General features: G+C 41.7%; 1 protein-coding gene across 3 annotated transcripts; it reads right to left on the bottom strand.

Moving 5' to 3' along the window:
* Positions 1 to 5,375: 5,375 nt before the first annotated feature.
* On the bottom strand, positions 5,376 to 18,188 carry hsd3b7 (hydroxy-delta-5-steroid dehydrogenase, 3 beta- and steroid delta-isomerase). Of its 3 annotated transcripts, XR_016486024.1 has the most exons (8): positions 17,463 to 18,188; positions 13,587 to 13,849; positions 9,528 to 9,683; positions 8,192 to 8,300; positions 7,672 to 7,771; positions 6,944 to 7,106; positions 5,582 to 6,763; positions 5,376 to 5,497 (listed from the first exon to the last, which is right to left on the bottom strand). XR_016486024.1 is itself a non-coding variant. In XM_021558451.3 (7 exons), the coding sequence occupies exons 2-7, from the start codon at positions 13,744 to 13,746 to the stop codon at positions 6,351 to 6,353; spliced, it is 1,101 nt and encodes a 366-aa protein (XP_021414126.1). In that variant the 5' UTR covers positions 13,747 to 13,849; positions 17,463 to 18,188; the 3' UTR covers positions 5,376 to 6,350. The 3 variants fall into 3 exon arrangements, 2 of the variants coding, with proteins under 2 accessions (XP_021414126.1, XP_090053096.1); XM_021558451.3 differs by having other exon boundaries at positions 5,376 to 6,763; XM_090196970.1 differs by lacking the exon at positions 17,463 to 18,188 and having other exon boundaries at positions 5,376 to 6,763; positions 13,587 to 13,886.
* Between the last annotated feature and the right edge of the window lie 970 nt (positions 18,189 to 19,158).

Here is a 19,158-nt window from a genome sequence, read left to right on the forward strand (position 1 = left end):
CTTGACACCAAATTGCTTAGAGTTACAGCTAACCAAATATCTACCCCAATCTCTGGGGTGTGCCCAGAAGTCTGGAAAGAGTCAAAGGTCATTCCACTACCTAACGATAAAAAATATGCATTCACTGGTCCTAATAGTCATCCTATAAGCTTGCTGCCTGTGTTAAGTCAATTATTGGATAAAATTGTATCTGTACAAATCCAGCATTATTTATCATGTAATGATCTGATAATGGGTTTCCAGCATGCATACGAAGAAGGGCATTCCACGAGTACAGCGATATCACAAATGACGGATGATTGGTTAAAGAGTATGGATGACAGGAAGTTAGGTGGTGCAGTGTTGCTAGATTTCAGTGCTGCTTTTGGTGTAATGAATCATGAACTGTTACTTGTTACACTCAAATGTTATGGTTTTAACCCTTGTGTAGTCTTAACATTCTGTATACTCTCCTTGTTCTAAGGGTCAAAAATGAGAAAGCAGCATAATTGAATTTTAAACCCCAAATCTATTTGCATGAAGAAACAACCTGTCATTCATTACAAACTTTGTGAATATCTGGGTTTTCCCTCTTCACAATGCAGAAAAACCTCATTTAATCAGTGGACACCATTCGTTTTTATTACAACACACCTGTCATAATTGTTTTCTTTACTAAATTAGAGGTTTATTATTATTATTGCTAAAGGTACTGCATAGGTGTAAACATACAGCAGAGGCTGCTGTAGGGGGAGGCACTCCCTTCTTTGAATGTGTGAGGTTACAAGTGCCTTTCCCAGCTGCTCCAGGAACAGGGTTGATCTTGTTCCATATCACCAAGGCATTGTATGAGGACACATCAATGATGTTAGGGGAGATGACCAGGGGCCAGCGGGCAGTCATCCTCCTGCAGCTGTAAATTCCAGCTGTGGCTTCCTGTCCTCACGATCACTGATCTCAGCTGTTTTAAGCACTGTGCTCAGGAGGACCACATTCTTGTTCCTCTTTGGGAGGTAAGAACCTAGAGTGGTGGTGGGGGTGAAGGCAAACTTTGATGAGAAGGCCTCTCTCCCCCTTGTTGTGAGGAGTGCAAGGGGAGCTCAGGCTCGTTCTTTCTAACTGTGCCAACCATGGTGATCTTCCTCTTCAGGAGCTGCTGACTGAGTTCATAAGAGGTGAAGAAATTGTCACATGTGACATTGTGCCCCCTCAGTCCATCTGTCACATCAAGCACAACCCGCATCCCCTGGTTTTTCTCCAGGCCTCCACTGGTCGGCTTCCCTGTGTAGACTTGCGTCTTCCAAGCATAGCTGGATTTGTGCATCACATACTTTGCTGGCTTGCTGGGTATATACTGCCGGAAAGGACAGCAAACCTTTGACAAAAGAGATTACTATCAGTAATTAGTATCAGTGTCACAGAAAACAGTCACATAAATCAATGACATTTCAGCAATACATAATAAAATGAACAGTGAAAATCACTTACATTACAGATATGAAAATAAACATTTACCTCTGAATGCAACCAGTTGCTCATCCACTGTTACTTCAGGCCGAGGGTTGTAGAGGTATGGCAGACGCTCCACACACTTCTCTCAGACCTCTCTTATGGCTCCACCCACTTCTCCCAGACCTCTCTTATGGCCGCCAGTTTGTCTCTCAAACGTCTTGCAGGTCTTGACTCACGGTTATCAAATCGTAGCATTCTTGAGAAAGTGTAAAAGACTTTCAGTGGCATCGTGGCACGGAAAATCACCCATCCACTCTCTGCATCCCAGAGACTACATGTAGCCTCGCCTCGGGACCTATACACACCCGTTAAGATTAGCAGCCCTATGTAGGCACGCAGGTCAATCTCATCCAACCTTTTCCAGTTGTCTCCATATATGGAAACGCTCCAAATTTGTCATCTCCAGGATGAGTTTTTCGATGGCTGGTGTGATGAACATGTAGCATGTTGAGGCGATGTCATGGGCATGGGCAACTGCATGTCTTGTGGGCCCTGTAGTCAACCTTATGTGCTGACATTTGGCCCTGGTTTTTGTGCTGCCATTCGGCCCTGGTTGTCTTATGGTGACAAGGACCATGTTTTTTTAGCCAGTAGCATACCACCCTGCATACCACTGCTGGCTTGCTTCTGAAGCTAAGCAGGGTTGGTCCTGGTCAGTCCCTGGATGGGAGACCAGATGCTGCTGGAAGTGGTGTTGGAGGGCCAGTAGGAGGCACTCTTTCTAAAAAAAAAATATCCCAATACCCCAGGCTAGTGATTAGGGTGCTGTCTTTTGGATGGGATGTTAAATGGGTGTCCTGACTCTCTGCGGTCATCAAAGATCCCATGGCACTTATTGTAAGAGTAGGGGTGTTAACCCTGGTGTCCAGGCTAAATTCCCAGTTTGGCCATCAAATCATCACGGTTACCTAATAATCCCCAGTTTACAATTGGCTCATTCATCCCCCTCCTCTCTGCTGTAACTGTTCCCCAGGTCGTTGCTGCAAATGAGAATGTGTTCTCAGTCAATTTACCTGGTAAAATAATGGATAAATACAATTTTTGCTGTTCTTTGACAAAAATGTCTCTTTCAGTTTGGGGGATTTCCTCTTCATCTGAAGATGATGCATCGTGCTCTGGGTTGTATTTTTCCCCATCTTCTTCTTCAGATGCCTGCTCCTCTTCTAAATCATTGTTCTCTTGTTCCTCCTGGACATCTGAAAAAATCAGATCTACGACATGTTGCACACTCATGGTTCAGCAAAGAGAGAACTGGGGGGACTGTCATCTGCAGCACCTTTATAGCCTCTGACTGCATTCCCCATTAGTAAACAATGCTTTCAAGAAATGTTTATTTTGTCTGAAATTGTTTATATTTTGTCTGTAAACTTGAGTCATGTGTGGGGTCGTGGAGGGGAGATGCTGCACACACACAAGAAAGTTTTAGTGTTGTCTGAGTTCAATCAGTAGCACACATAATCTCCATTTCTCATTGTGTGTATGTGTGTGTGTGTGTGTCTTTGGTTTTTGTGGCGTGTAAAATTGTTTTATAACTGCTGGGTCAAAAATGACCTTTATACAATCTTTGTACCCTGGTGGTGTACAGCTTTCATGGAAATATGAACAAAGGCGATGTTTCACTTTTTCTAATGTTGTGGTTACTCTAGGAAAAGTAATACAATTTAAAGTTAAAAAAATATGATTTAGGGGGTTTTCTCTGCTGTTTAACATAGTGGCGGGTCATTTTTGACCCTTAAGACAACACAAGGGCTAAGTCTGCAGTTCTATCCTGGATGGAAAGCTATCTATCCAGAAGGAAAAAAGTGTTCTTCAATGGTAGCTTTTCAAACAGTAGATATACACTGTGGTGTTCCTCAAGGAAGTTCCCTAGGCCCACTTCTCTACTCTATCTTTACTAATGATTTACCTTCAATAATGAACAAAGCAAGAGTGGTCATGTATGCTGATGACTCTACAATGTATCACGCAGCATCAGCATGTAATGAGCTAACATGTCCTGAGCAGTGAACTAAGAATGGTGTCTGAGTGTGTTGATAAGAACAAATTGGTGTTGAACGTTTCTAAAACTAAATGTATTGTATTTGGTTCAATATATATGCTTGCTGATGATCCCCAATTTAATTTGTTAATGAATAGAATGCATGTAGAGCAAGAAAAAAACTAAACTACTAGGCATCATGTTGGACGCAGCTTTATCATGGTCAGAACACATAGATTATATTGTTATTAAGATGGGTAAGGGAATTGCTGTTACAAGAAAATGTTCAGAGTATGTAACATCTAGCACACTGAATCAGGTGATTCAATCCCTGGTCCTATCACACTTAGAGTACTGTCCAGTTATATGGTCATCTGCAGCAAAGAAAGATAACAGCACAAAAACATCCTGTGGCGGACTGCAATAGCATCGAATAGTCCCCGCAATATGCAACTGTTCAGGGAAGTCAGGAACCAATACACACAGTCAGTCAGGAAAGCAAAGGCTGGCTTTTTCAAATATAAATTTGCATCCTGTAGCTCTAACTCCAAAAAGTTTTGGGACACTGTAAAGTCCATGGAGAATAAGAGCACCTCCTCTCAGCTGCCCACTGCTCCGAGGCTAAGTAACACGGTCAACACCGATAAATCCACGATCATCGAAAATTTCAATAAGCATTTCTCTATGGCTGGCCATGCTTTCCTCCTGGCTACCCCAGCCCCGGCCAACAGCTCCACCCCCCCCACCCCCCGCAGCTACTTACCCGAGCCTCCCCAGCTTCTCCTTCACCCAAATCCAGATTGCAGATGTTCTGAAAGAGCTGCAAAACCAGACCATATGACTGGAGAGGAAATAGAGAGCATCAACTGAATATTAAATGTGTTTCCTGTCAGGTATTGTAATTGTCTGTATTGTCTACTTGTTGCATGTTTGTGAAGTCTTGTTCATTGGTGTTGGACCCCAGGAAGATTAGCTAGTGTTACGGCGTTAGCTAATGGGGATCCTAATAAAAATAACACAAGTGCACCTTGTGCTGGGGACAATAAAGGCCACTCTAAAATGTGCAGTTTTTTTTACATAACACAATGCCACATTTGTTGAAATTTTGAGGGAGTGTGTAATTGGCATGCTGACTACAGAAATATCCACCAGAGCTGTTGCCAGTGAATTGAATGTTAATTTCTCTACCATAAGCCACCTCCAATGTCGTTTTAGAGAATTTGGCAGCGCATCCAACTGGCTCACAACCGTAGACCATGTGTATGGCGTTGTGTGGGCGAGCGGTTTGTTGATGTCAAGGTTGTGAACAAAGTGCACTATGGTGGCGGTGGGGATGGAGCTAATGGAATGGCATCAAACACATACCATTCCACCAATTCCGCTCCAGTCCTTACCACAAGCCCATCCTCCCCAATTAAGGTCCCCCAACCTCCTGTGTTCCAAGTATGTCTATTGTTTTCTTAAAGAGGGCTGAACTTCCTGATCGAGTCCTGGTTTCAATTATCCTCATTAGGAAATTAAACTTAACAAGTTTTGGGTCTCGGCGCTCTTTGATGTGGGTGTCTGTTGTGTTTTCCGACGTGGGAAGCATTTGTACTTACACTCTGCCAAAACAGTACACACCCTTTGAGATAACTTGAAACAGTCGAACAAGGTCTTGTGTCTGGAAGAAGCCTAAATTAGCTAGCACGCTATCCAACTTCTTTGCCGGCTGGTGTGCGACAGTGTCAAAATAGTTTTGACTTTGGATAGCCTATCTCTGGGGCTAGTTAGCGACTGTCAATAAATTACACATTGTAAATGGGACAATATTTTCATGTTACACACCTTTTATAGGCGTCTCATGAAATGCTTACATTTCATTAATGTATAGTTGCTTTGAGACAGGCCATTTTCTAACAGAGAATAGAATATATGTTTTTTTATTGCCTTCAGTTGCTCTTTAAGTAACGCTACTTCTCAAAATGATAATTTCATCAATAGGCATGAAATATAATATTAACCTTTTCTCTGTCTGAAGTTTAAAATCTGAATGCACTGGCAAATATTATTTTTAAAGATTTTTTTTATTATTGTTTTTAAATTGTCAGTGCATTCAGATTATAAAATGACCTTAATGTATAGCAGGTGATTCATAAAACTCTAAAATCACATAGAACATATTCAGAGAATATTCTGTGTGCATTAATGCATGTTGTAGATGTAAAAAGAAGATGTAAATACTTATTTTCTGCACTAGTGCTCTTCAACAAAAACAGATCAAGTCTATGTAGTGATGATGTCTTGTGAAAAATGTATTGCATTTTCATGTATGTATTGCAAAATATGTATAGCAATGTATTGTTGGAAATAGACTCAAAACAATTCAGGAGCAGCTTTCCTATATCACATATCTATGCCCTTTTATGACTACTATCACATTATATCTACCGCTTTTGTAAGAAGATTAATATTGCAATGTCCGATAAAGCCCCAAACATTTATATTGAATCTCCAATATATTATCTCTTATTTAAGGCTGGGAAGGGTCTCATGTGAATCAGAAGATCATGGGATGGATAAATGACCCATTTCAGTGTGGAACATGCCTTGTCATCATTTTGCCTGAGGAGCTACAGGCTAGCCACAAGTAATGACAGGTAGGAGGACATAACCATTTTTGAAGAACACGTGCAGGAGGTCATAGTTCAGGGTTTAAGAGTTCAGGGGTCAAGAGTTTGTTTGCATATGTGTAATGATAATACTGCTTATGATGGAGCAAACATAGTGAGAATATAAATCTGAGAAAGTCCTCTCACTCCTCCATCCATCCCAGGTTATGATGTGTGGTGCATCGGTTTAGCCCAGACAAGGTTCCACCAGACCAGCAGATCAGCCCAGATCAGGAGTCCTTGGGGCCTGCGAAGGGAAAGGTGTCCACCCATCTCTGTGTGCGGGCCTTGCACTGGTCCCAGTCATAGAGGGGGCGGTACTGGAAGTGGCGCTGGGCCTTGTCTGAACCCACTGTGAAGGAGGTGCTGGCCACAGCGAGTGTGTAGCGGTTGAGTAATGGTGTGTAGCTGCACACAGGCTTCAGCACCCAGCGGAGCAGGTCATTCAGGCACGCCACCAACCACAACACCAATAGCGGCACATGGACCTGGCGGAAGTTGAACCCAGACAGGAACTGCATGTTGAAATCCTCATAACTCTTGTAGGGTGAGTCGTCATAGCAGAAGTAAACTTCCCCTCCAAGCCTTTGGGGGTGCTCTCTCAGGGAGCGAGCAGCCAGCAGATGCATCCAAGCCACGTTACCTGAAAAAAAAGAAAACTATGCTGAGAAAGTGTATACCACTAGCCTAATCCACTAGGGCTGTTGAACAAGTTAAGTAGCCACCTTGGTACATAACCAAGAGCCCAGTAGAAAATCAGCTAAAAGGACGACTCAAGATCTTGTAGGTGTGGCTAGGTATCAGCACGCGTTTCAGGACTTACCTGCATAGACACGACCATGTTCCGTGTCCTTTGGGACGCCTCGAATGATCCAGCCCCCTGTCCTCACACCCATCTGATAGAAGTCCCTCATCAGCTGGTGCTGCTCACCATAGATCCCTGTGGGACGGAGGGAGCATGTGTACAAGCAGGCCCCTTCCTTCACCTGGCCAGAGAGAGGAGAGGAAGGATGTGGTAACAGAGCATTAGAAACTGATGGGAGTGGACGGGAAATGAACAGTTTTGAAACCCAGTATCCCAAATATGCAGTTTTAACTCAACATGTTAACAGAAGGGTGGAGTAGACTAACACACAAGGCCACAAGGGAACACTCCAACAGCTTTTTGGCAGAGTAACAGTCAAAAAGAATTCTGCCATTTATCATAACTCAGAAATATTCGTTTTTTGCGCAGAGTAACAGCACAAAATGGCCATTGGTCGAAAAAATCTTACTTGCATCATAAGCTCCAAACCATTTTTTTCATTAATTACTATAGTATATTTGTGTTCTGCGGTACCTTTTGGAGCAGTTCAGTCAAAGAGAGAGAATAAGTATCCGATTATGGTCCATGAGGGGATTCCCTATCTGAATCAGGCTATTAATGAGGGTACATTTAAAGGCAACTATCCCCCGGATCTTTCAAATGTCCATCAAATAGAAGTGTGTGAGTTGGTCTGTGTGTGTTATTACCACGTCTTTGTATGAGATGCGATGTGTTAATACAAGTACCTTATTGCCGTTGGCCTCCAGCACCAGTTTCTCTGCCTTGGCCTTGCTCCTGGGGTAGGGCATATCGTGATAAACATTGTAGATGGTGTCTTCATCACCTCTGTGCATGAAAGAGAGAGAGGGAGATGGGGGAGGGGGGGGGTGTTATTATTTGATGACCTTTGAACAGAATATCACATTCACATGTGGAATGATCCAATATAATAGCCAGATGGACATTGGCAGTTTTCATGATGTTGTTTCTCCTTGCTGGCTGTGCAGGACTCATCCTGTTGTTTCTGTGAATATTTTAGCAAAGTCAGTCATGCATGCAAAGGCTGATAGACATTTTTACAGATATGGGAGTGCTTTAGCTGATGTGAAAAGGAAGAGAATGCCAAACACATCGCAGATAAGGGAAATCTCTACCGTACGGGCCAGACAAAAGACAGAGGGAGGAGAGGTAGTGATTTAGTGGAAAGAGGAAAAAAAACAACGAAAGCCTAAAGGAGAAACAGATATTTGTGAAGTAAAACTCTACCTGATAAAAGGGTCTCCTTTCACATTGGGGCCGACCACCTCCATGCTGCTGGTGTAGACCAGATACTGAATACCATTCTCCACACAGGCATTGATCACATTCACAGTTCCTGTTAGAGAGACAAGGAGAGAGGAAGAGAAACATTCTAGAGGACAATAACTAGAGGTTATCATTGATTTAATTGCAGAAAGAAAGGGCTAGGGTGTGATGCGGTCAACAGGAAGTGTGTGCAGAACATCTGGACAGAGACATTGGCAGACGATGAGTACACAAGCACCTGGACGAGCATGTTCTAGGAACTAGCCCGGGATGATAAGTGTTTTCTCAGAGCTCAACACAAACATCCTAGAAGGATGTGAAACATCTGATATGGGCCAGTAGGAGGCACTCTTTCCTCTGGTCTAAAAAAAAATATCTCAATGCCCCAGGGCAGTGATTGGGGACACTGCCCTGTGTAGGGTGACGTCTTTCGGATGGGACGTTAAACGGGTGTCCTGCCTCTGAGGTTATTAAAGATCCCATGGCACTTATCGTAAGAGTAGGGGTGTTAACCCCGGTGTCCTGGCTAAATTCCCAATCTGGCCCTCAAACCATCACAGTCACCTAAAAATCCCCAGTTTACAACAGCCATTTCAATCTCATGACAAGCACACACATAATTTCTATAAACAGCCCCTCTCAGAGACACACACACACAATTTCTATAAACAGGACTTCTCAGAGACTCACACACATTTACCCACTACATAAATAAATAAATAATGACCTTATTTGTGTATGTCTATGTTTGCTGACTATAAAACCATTGTTGTAGTTGTCATCCTTTAACAGACTCAAGGGGCAGTTTTATAGTCAGAATGTTCAGAGGAAAACACCAGGCACTATAGGAAGGGAGAGGCGACAGGCAAACAGGAAAAACGTGGGTTATACCATGAATCACAATAACTTTAGGGAACACTATTTCATGGGTTTTCATGAGTCTCCATAACAGTTCCTGTTGTGGTTTAATTTACAGTCAAGAGAAGCCAACCACCCCTCCTATGTTTGTCTCGTTCTATCATCAATCATCTCAAAGGCAAACATTTCTCCCTCTTCTCTTTTCCTTTCCCTCAACATATTTTCCATTCCCTTCTTCGTAAATCCTCCTGTGTCTTAAGGCTTCCACACATCGCACCGAATGTGGATCTAGTGTTCGTCTGCCCACCGTTCAGCGCGCTGTGTTTTAGGGACCACCCGCTGTAGACGTCAGACTGATCACATTTTTATGCGATTCTACATGTACAAATTGGTGCATATTCTCGGCCAGTTAATGCTATTGCTGCGTCTGAGCCCTTACCTTGAACATTCACAGCCTGGATGACTGTCTCAGGGACTCTGTGCCAGACATCCACCAGGCTGGCCGTGTGGATGACCAGGTCTGCCCCCTTGGAAACCTCCCGGACACTGGAGTAATCTGTGATGTCCCCCTGCGTCACCACCACCTTTACCCGCTCTGATGGGGGAGAGAGGGAAAAAAGTGTGTGTGTGTGTGTGTCTATAAACTGATCTACAATGCACAATAATACAATTGATCCTAGATTGAGATTGGACAACAAGACATGGACATCATGTACAGAATAATAGCCTAAGAGAAGAATCAGACATATTGTGGTTAGAAGGTCTAGGTACAGTGGGACAAAAAAGTATTTAGTCAGCCACCAATTGTGCAAGTTCTCCCACTTAAAAATATGAGAGAGGCCTGTAATTTTTATCATAGGTACACAACAACTATGACAGACAAAATGAGAAAAAAAAATCCAGAAAATCACATTGTAGGATTTTTAATGAATTTATTTGCAAATTATGGTGGAAAATAAGTATTTGGTCACCTACAGACAAGCAAGATTTCTGGCTCTCACAGACCTGTAACTTCTTCTTTAAGAGGCTCCTCTGTCCTCCACTCGTTACCTGTATTAATGGCACCTGTTTGAACTTGTTATCAATATAAAAGACACCTGTCCACAACCTCAAACAGTCACACGCCAAACTCCACTATGGCCAAGACCAAAGAGCTGTCAAAGGACACCAGAAACAAAATTGTAGACCTGCACCAGGCTGGGAAGACTGAATCTGCAATAGGTAAGCAGCTTGGTTTGAAGAAATCAACTGTGGGAGCAATTATCAGGAAATGGAAGACATACAAGACCACTGATAATCTCCCTCGATCTGGGGCTCCACGCAAGATCTCACCCCGTGGGGTCAAAATGATCACAAGAACGGTGAGCAAAAATCCCAGAACCACACGGGGGGACCTAGTGAATGACCTGCAGAGAGCTGGGACCAAAGTAACAAAGCCTACCATCAGTAACACACTATGCCGCCAGGGACTCAAGTCCTGCAGTGCCAGACGTGTCCCCCTGCTTAAGCCAGTACATGTCCAGGCCCATCTGAAGTTTGCTAGAGAGCATTTGGATGATCCAGAAGAAGATTGGGAGAATGTCATATGGTCAGATGAAACCAAAATATAACTTTTTGGTAAAAACTCAACGCGTCGTGTTTGGAGGACAAAGAATGCTGAGTTGCATCCAAAGAACACCATACCTACTGTGAAGCATGGGGGTGGAAACATCATGCTGTGGGGCTGTTTTTCTGCAAAGGGACCAGGACGACTGATCCGTGTAAAGGAAAGAATGAATGGGGCAATGTATCGTGAGATTTTGAGTGAAAACCTCCTTCCATCAGTAAGGGCATTGAAGATGAAACGTAGCTGGGTCTTTCAGCATGACAATGATCCCAAACAACGAAGGAGTGGCTTCGTAAGAAGCATTTCAAGGTCCTGGAGTGGCCTAGCCAGTCTCCAGATCTCAACCCATAGAAAATCTTTGGAGGGAGTTGAAAGTCCGTGTTGCCCAGCAACAGCCCCAAAACATCACTGCTCTAGAGGAGATCTGCATGAAGGAATGGGCCAAAATACCAGCAACAGTGTGTGAAAACCTTGTGAAGACTTACAGAAAACATTTGACCTCTGTCATTGCCAACAAAGGGTATATAACAAAGTATTGAGATAAACTTTTGTTATTGACCAAATACTTATTTTCCACCATAATTTGCAAATAAATTCATTAAAAATAATACAATGTGATTTTCTGGATTTCCTCCCCTCATTTTGTCTGTCATAGTTGAAGTGTAGCTATGATGAAAATTACAGGCCTCTCTCATCTTTTTAAGTGGGAGAACTTGCACAATTAGTGGCTGACTAAATAAGTTTTTTGCCCCACTGTACATATGTTGTGTGAGGAGGAACCAAGTCTTTCTATGCATGTTTCCATGGCTATATGAAGTATTCTTTGATTCTTTGACTTGAGTGTTAATTTGTTTCCTCTAAATCAGATCCTACGTTGCCTAGCTACCTAACCAAAGCTGGGTCCACTGAGGAACTCTCTGTCTCTGTTTCTGGAAAAAATGTAATCTGATTGTTGATATAAAAGACCCAATCACCCCACCACAATTAATGTCTTCTCATACAAGGTCTTCATGTTTATTGGAACACCGGTAGGTGGGTCTCAACAAAATCACGTTCTTCACAAATGTGTCTTTTGTGAGCATTTGTCTGTTTGTTCCGTCTTTCCTTCTTGGAATGATAAGATGGAAAAGAAGCTGCCCTTATTCTCAATGTGCTGTCCCTGGCTTATCTAGATCATGGCCTTGAAATATATCTGATGACCATGAAGCCAGGACGGGGCTGGAGTCCAAGTAACCACAGGAATGGTCCTGACTCTTAAAAAACACACACTTGCCTTGAAGTCACACTACTGCAGCTGTCTCTTTTAGCTCTGCCTCAGTGGCTTGGTTAAGTAGCAAATCAAATCAAATTGTATTAGTCACATGCACCGAATACAACAGCTCCAGACATAGTAGGAGGTGAATACCACTGGCCTACATAATGAATGGTAAGCAAATCATTTTTTCCTCAGACCCTATATCTCCTCTACTTGAAAAGCACATTCTCACCAGGGGATAAATATATATGTTTGGTATTTAAGAGAAAACAAGGTATTCTAATATTACCTGGATGTAGCCTATGGCAATATAGAGGTTAAAGACTAACAATGTAAGCCTATGTGGGCGATTTCATTTGTAATCAATGCCATGTATTTAGCTCATCAGTCAAACACATCTATGGAGTGATCTTCTATCACTGAGTTTGGAGGAAGGCTCTGTCCAACAAACCTGTCACTCTGTGAAGAGCGCAACCTTCCCCACATACCGCCCTGCCTTTCTGATTCATATTCCACAAAAACTGAAAAGTCACACAAGGTGACAGGGTGCAGGCGGAGATTCCTGTTATGACAGTGACATGTCACAGGTTAGGGGAAATTACATAGGCCGGCTGCAGTGTTCAAGGACAGGAAATGGAATTAGGAGGGGTGTGGCCCATCTGTGTCCATGACCCCATCATGTTATGACATTGTTCATGCAGACCGATGCAGTCAAATCAAATCAAACGCATTTATAAAGAGTTTTTTACATCAGCAGATGTCACAAAGTGCTTATATAGAAACCTAGCCTAAAACCGCAAACAGCAAGCAATTCAGATGTAGAAGTGACCTCAGCGGAGTGTAGATATGTGTTGTTTACTATCCTAACATTTCCCTTTCAGTGACATACGCTAACTCTCATCTCTGTCACACTCTAGTATGTATCTGACTTTCAGCTTTCCCATCTCTCCCTCTCAGTCCATCTACCTACTGCCCACTCTCAACCTCTATCCCATATATGGCTCTGTTTCTGTAGTGAAGACTGACAATGCAATAAAATGTTGTACAAAGTTAGTAAATTAAAATGTGCATGTTATTATGCCTGAGAATATATGACTAAGAAAGGTGTAAGCCAAAAATAAAGGGTGTCAGAAAAGAGTTATGGAATAAAGCTGATATTCAGAATCTATTTGATTGGGTATGTATGTGGGTAAAGGTCTGTGATGCTAGTCTAGGTTATCTCACTTTCAGTCATTTCAATGCGCTACGGTAGATAAAAACCCGAACTGTTTCAGTGAGGAGTTGACACCCCACCTCTTCAGTGCATAAACCCCTGGACATTCAAGATTAGAGGTCTTGCCCACTTGAGTCTCTATATATCTTGCTAGGAGTAGCTGAGCCCAATAATAATTGTAACCATGAATAAGGGTTAAGAGTAGCTTAACTTTCATGTTTAAAACTCCACCAGTCCCACAACTGCAAATCATTCTGGACATTTATGAGCCGTTTTCAACTCAGCAGCCTCGTGTGGTGTATGGTTATGACAATGAAATATGCATAAAACATTATTAGACAAGAAAACTACAAATGGGGTTTGAGCATGTCAGTGAACTGCCAAACATGTACAATTTATGTTCAATCATATATTTTTGTTTTACCTGTGCTGTGGCCATTTAAACTTGAGTCGATGTGTTTGTCAAAAAGTCGAATTTCCGTTACCGCATCCTCTTTCTCCAAAAGGACCTGTAACAGGTGTTGTCCGAGGAACCCACAGCCCCCAGTGACGAGATAAACCAGGCCCCGTTCTTTCGTCGACATTCTTCACTGTTGCTAGTTGCTACTATCAACAATTGATGTTTGGTTGATTAGTTACTGAGTCGTCCTTGTTGATCTTCTACAACTCCCTCTGCGATCCAACCTTCTAAAAGAGCGGAGATAAACAACGAGAGAGAACAAAATGAAAAAAGACAGGGAGAGGTAGAGGTGCGTTCAGTCCTCTTAAACGTTTGCTGCGTTGGACAACGGTTTGTACTGAACGACACGTTCCCCCAAAAGGTTATTGTACGCTCTTGAATAGACTACCGTTTGGTAGATGTGGGGAGGTGTGGCTGGAAGCAGAGTGACGTGTTTTAAAGGGAAGTGGTCATGCTGACAGTGCTCCCCAACCCTGGTCGTTCAGTACAGCACCGTTTCCGTTCAATTGAACGTTCCAGAACGTAAAAACGTACTGAACGCAGCCCTGATCGGTTTGTACACAGCGATCGTAAACTGCTCCGCTTCACTGGACTTAATTGATGACCTTCGATTTAGTGTTTGTTCTGTCATCAAAGAAAGGCAAAGATCACTATGCAAAATTAACTCGATTGGTCTTTTCGTTTAAATGTAGCTTACTGTAGATAGGCTATATGCCACCATGATTAGATTAGAGTGTATTAGTCACATGCACAGGGTTGCAGATGTAATTGCAAGGTAGAGTGGAATCCTTCAACTCTGAGCTCCGACAGTGCAGGTCAAAGGGAATTGAGGTTCCTGATTATCTTCTTGCCCTTCCTGTGACACCTGGTGTTTTAAGTGTCCTGGAGGGCAGGCAGTGGGCACCCAATGGTGCGTTCGGCTGAGCGTACCACACTCTGTAGCGCCTTACCGTCAGCAGCGGTGGACTTGCCATTCCAGGCTGCTGCAGGCTTTCACCTTAAAATTCTACTGTATTCTACACCTCACCCACGCAAGTTCACATTCCACACAAAAAAACTACAGGAAGGCAACATCTATGTGGAGCACTGAATGATTTATTTATTGTGTAGGCAATATGACAGAGGGAATCTGGTTTGGGGACTAGAACAGTCATAATCAGTACGGACCTGCTATGTTCACTAGAAATATATTATTCACTGTCAGCAGTGGCGTGTATTCATGGACGCCAAGGGAAGCCAGGCTTTCCCAAATATTTAACCAATAAAATTAAATCTAAAATAATGTATCTTTCATCTCTGTGTTTTCATAAATTTACGTCAATTCGCAAGTAGCTGAATCTCACCGGAGAAATCATCCGAGCAGGGCAACAGCTTCCATCGGTCTCAGAATATGTAGCCCATGTATCTGATGCTGTCTGAACCAAAATACTATTTATATGTTGCCGCCATAGCATTTGATTGATTGATTGATGCCAGCAAGCATTTGGTCTCCCTTGATTAAAAAAATTAATAATATTAAATAATAATAATTAGCCCATCAGCATTGAGCTAAGCTCAACTGTGTGTTGTCCTGGTACCACAAAACGCCACCCAAGGGAGGCCAGTTTGGATTTGGCTTCAGACCATTCAAATAACTTCCTAAGCAAAATGTCATTTTCTGGTCTGCTTGTGTTGATGTCCTGCAGTAACTAGCTTGCTAAATCCGCCATTTCCTAAGCCATGGATGGAGAAGGGATTTGGACTTTTACTTAATTCTCTGCACAGGCCAATGATTATGACATCGACTCTGAGCTAACCATAAATGAATATGTTGTGCCACTGGCCTGAGACGATCGAAGTTCAATATGTAGCTGAGTAGGCTCACGGTAACTAACTAGCTAGCTAACTTAGCTGGTTTATTGTTGCCCATGCCAGGAAGTTAGGCTAGCAAGCGTTTTAGCTAACTATCCTATAACAACAAAAACTAAAAGTGTATGACAGAGTCATAGACCGATTTCCCAACATGAAAGAGAGGATGGCATTAGTGTTCAACTAGTCTACAAGTAGGGTGAGTTAACATGTTATGTTTTACTTGCACACACACACACACACACACACACACACACACACACACACACACACACACACACACACACACAGAAATCAGTACCATGGACAGACACATGATATTTAACAACATCGATTGAAATAAATTGTTTTTGGTATCTTTAAGTTTGTTTTCAGTCTATTAAACTAAGCATATATAGCCTTGTTGATTTTATGATGTTGAAATGTTTAAGTTGAATTGGTGCTGGAATGGCGGCGGCAGTGCTCCTGTTGACTTTGTGCTGACTTGCGGTAACTCTGTGGTTGTAAATCCGTAGTTTGTTTATTTAGTAAACTGTCGAAAACATTAACTTGCTTGAGTTAACTGTTTGTTACATGCGATATTTGCATTGTGGACTTCACACAGATGTGGCTCTCCGGTTTTGTGATGAAACAAACAGTATGTGTCGTTGAATTTATTCCGCAACTGTGTGACTGTTGTCTTCTAGCTGTAACGGTGGTGTATGAACTAACGGCTATAGCGCAAACAATGCAATTGTCACAACAGGTTGTAATATGACTTTTTTACTGTCTTGGCTTGGCTTGCTCAATGATTTTAACCACGGAACTCTACTACCTGTCAGTCTGGGGCAATGAAGCAGACAGCCCCAGTGGTCTGAAAAAGTCTTACTTCCTTTAATTCTTTCTCTCTGACTAGACTGGATTGGATATCATGTCAAATGTCAGAAGCCTTATTGTTCTCCTGTTTTAACAACATGGCCATTCATCCAACATCTCTCTGTGTCCAATAATAGCCTTCTTGAACAGCCCTGTAAGCCATGCTCACAGCATCATTTGAATGGACAACATATTGTGAAACAGATATTGTACTAGCGTAGACCTACATGGAAAGTGACACACACTGTATTGTATTTCCATTCCTTACAAATTTCCAGACAGTCACACGATTCACAGACAAGTTACCTATAGTCTCAGCTACAGACTGCAAAACATTGTCATTGCCAGGTTAAATGAGAGCATATTACTCACAGCGCTGAATCAGGCAGTATTTACTGGTTAAACAGCCCCGTTATACCCATCCTGAACTTTAAGTTACCATTGACCATCTGCTAAACAGTCTCATTGATTTGGTTGAATGTGGACTATAACTGATTTTGACAATCTAAATCAACTATCAATGAAGAATGCAAATTATTATCTTAAAATGCATGTCACAAAGTGCCCCCAAAAGCGCAGACCAAGCTTGTAAGTGTCCTAGGTAGGGAGAACCCTCCGAGCCTCATCGCTTTCATTTTGAAGGCCACTAGATGCTTGAAAAAACAAAGTGAAACAGATGCAATTCCAGTAAATAATTTAGCCATTGTGTTTGGATTATGCTCATTCAATGAGGTATGTCCTAAATGGATGAATGATTAACATTCAATAAATAACTTCTAAAATGTCCTATTTAGGGTTTTACAACTTGGCTTCACCTAGTTTTGTAAATTATTTTACGACATGCAACATGCGTTAGTTCAATCACCCTTGTTAAAGAAGCAGAGTTCATGAAGTTAAAAAATAACTAAACCAGCTCAGAAAATGCATACTTCTTTGCCACATAATGGTCTAAGTGTCTGTTAACCCAGTTCCATACAAGGTCACGTCTTCCTTATTTGTGTTTCCTCCTCCTCTGACACGACACTTTGCAATCCACTTGGCTTCATTTAGAAAGCACCACGTTTTCTCCATCTCTATCGCTCTCACACACACAGGAAACACTCAGTTTTTCAGGTGGAACTTGACTGACAAACGTACCTTCTGTTGTATCCTCTCTATGCACGAGGGCATTGCAGTTTCCGGCAAGCCTGCAAGTTCCTGTGCGACATTGTGTGCGTTCCACTATGCACACTCACCCTGATGACATACAGTATAGTACCACACAGGGTTGGAGAAGACAATATCAAAAGACTACTATGTATTACAAAATCGCTTGACGACCCTATATGGATATTATTCTACTACGGTCTGGAACTTCCCCCCTGAAAGCTAGATTGCAAATGACTAAGAAAACGGAAATCTAATATCCCATAACTCTTTGCAACAATGGGACGGCGCTAGTCCAATTCATGTGTTTATTTTCGAAAGCTGCCGCATGCAATTATTACGTTGTCATAACAAGTATATTTTCAAACTAGTCTGAACGTGTCTTAACTTTCATTGTAAGACAATCTTATCTCTGTGTTTGTAAAATCACCCTGTAGTGCCAGAGTGCGCTCTGGGCGTTAGTAAATTCAGTGTGTTGTCAGATTGTCCCGTTGTATATCCGGAGCGGTCAGAGAGGAGTAGGGTTGGTCCGAGCGTTCTGACCTCACAACCGCAGTCAATCACCTAAACTAACTTGCTCAAATTGGCTAGCTATTCCCAGACAGAAATGAGAGAACATCAGTCTGACCGTTTTACTCGCCCTAGCAGAGCTGCTTAGGCCATTTTCATGTTATCTAGAGCGTTAGTGACTAACGGTGCTGCTGACAACAATTTAATAATTTTTTTTTGGCAACGTTTTTTAAATTATATTAAAAAAAAATACAGATCAACAATTTACATTCTTACATCATACAACATAGAACGCAGGTATTAACGAGAAAATACTAAAACAAACAAAACACATAAAAAAAATAAACAATTCTAGTGCAAATGTAATCACTCTGAAAAAAATATTATTGTAATGATTTAGGAAAATGTTATTCTTGTTATTATTCACTAGGGTTAATGTTTTAATAAAATAGTTAAATTCAATCAACATTTTTGTTTGTGTATAAAATATTTGGCAACAAGAATAAAAAAAAATCACAATAATTTCAATGGTCTTGTTATCATTGCAATAGTAACATATATCTTTCATGTCAAAAACATGGGTAGTGTTCATAATGGTAAATAAGTATTTTGCAAGGTTTTCCCAAAATTCTGACACACATTTACATTCAAAGAACAAGTGAGAGATTCTCACCTTCTTTTTCACAGAAAACGCAGATATCATCAATAGCCACAAATTTGGATATCATAGAATTACATGGATATATCTTCTGTAAAATGTTTAAGTGCATTTCCTTAACTTTGTTTGGTATACAATATTTGTAAGGCCTTAACCATGCATTTTTCCAGACAATGTCAGGAATAAGCATGTTCCAGAAAAATGTTCCTCTCTGTGTAAGTTGGTTTTGTGAATGAAGAATTTGTCTTATATATTTATTACAACAAGATTTATCAAGTAAGCCCACACCTTCCAATCTGAGTTCTGGATAAACTTTGTGATCATTACCAAAGCTAAGATGAGTTTTCATTAGTGTAGTTAGACTTTGATCACTTTGATCACAGAAATAAACTATCTGAAAGGTATTGGAAACTCTTTCAATGTTATAAATTATTCATATGTGAGAATATTACCCTTGTGGTCGAAAACATGAAGAACAAAGTCAATATTCCTCTCATGCCAGCTGGGGTAGAACAATGA

The sequence above is a fragment of the Oncorhynchus mykiss genome, chromosome 13, assembly GCF_057628025.1.
Source record: "Oncorhynchus mykiss isolate SJ-2025 chromosome 13, ASM5762802v1, whole genome shotgun sequence".
Taxonomy (NCBI): Eukaryota; Metazoa; Chordata; class Actinopteri; order Salmoniformes; family Salmonidae; genus Oncorhynchus; species Oncorhynchus mykiss.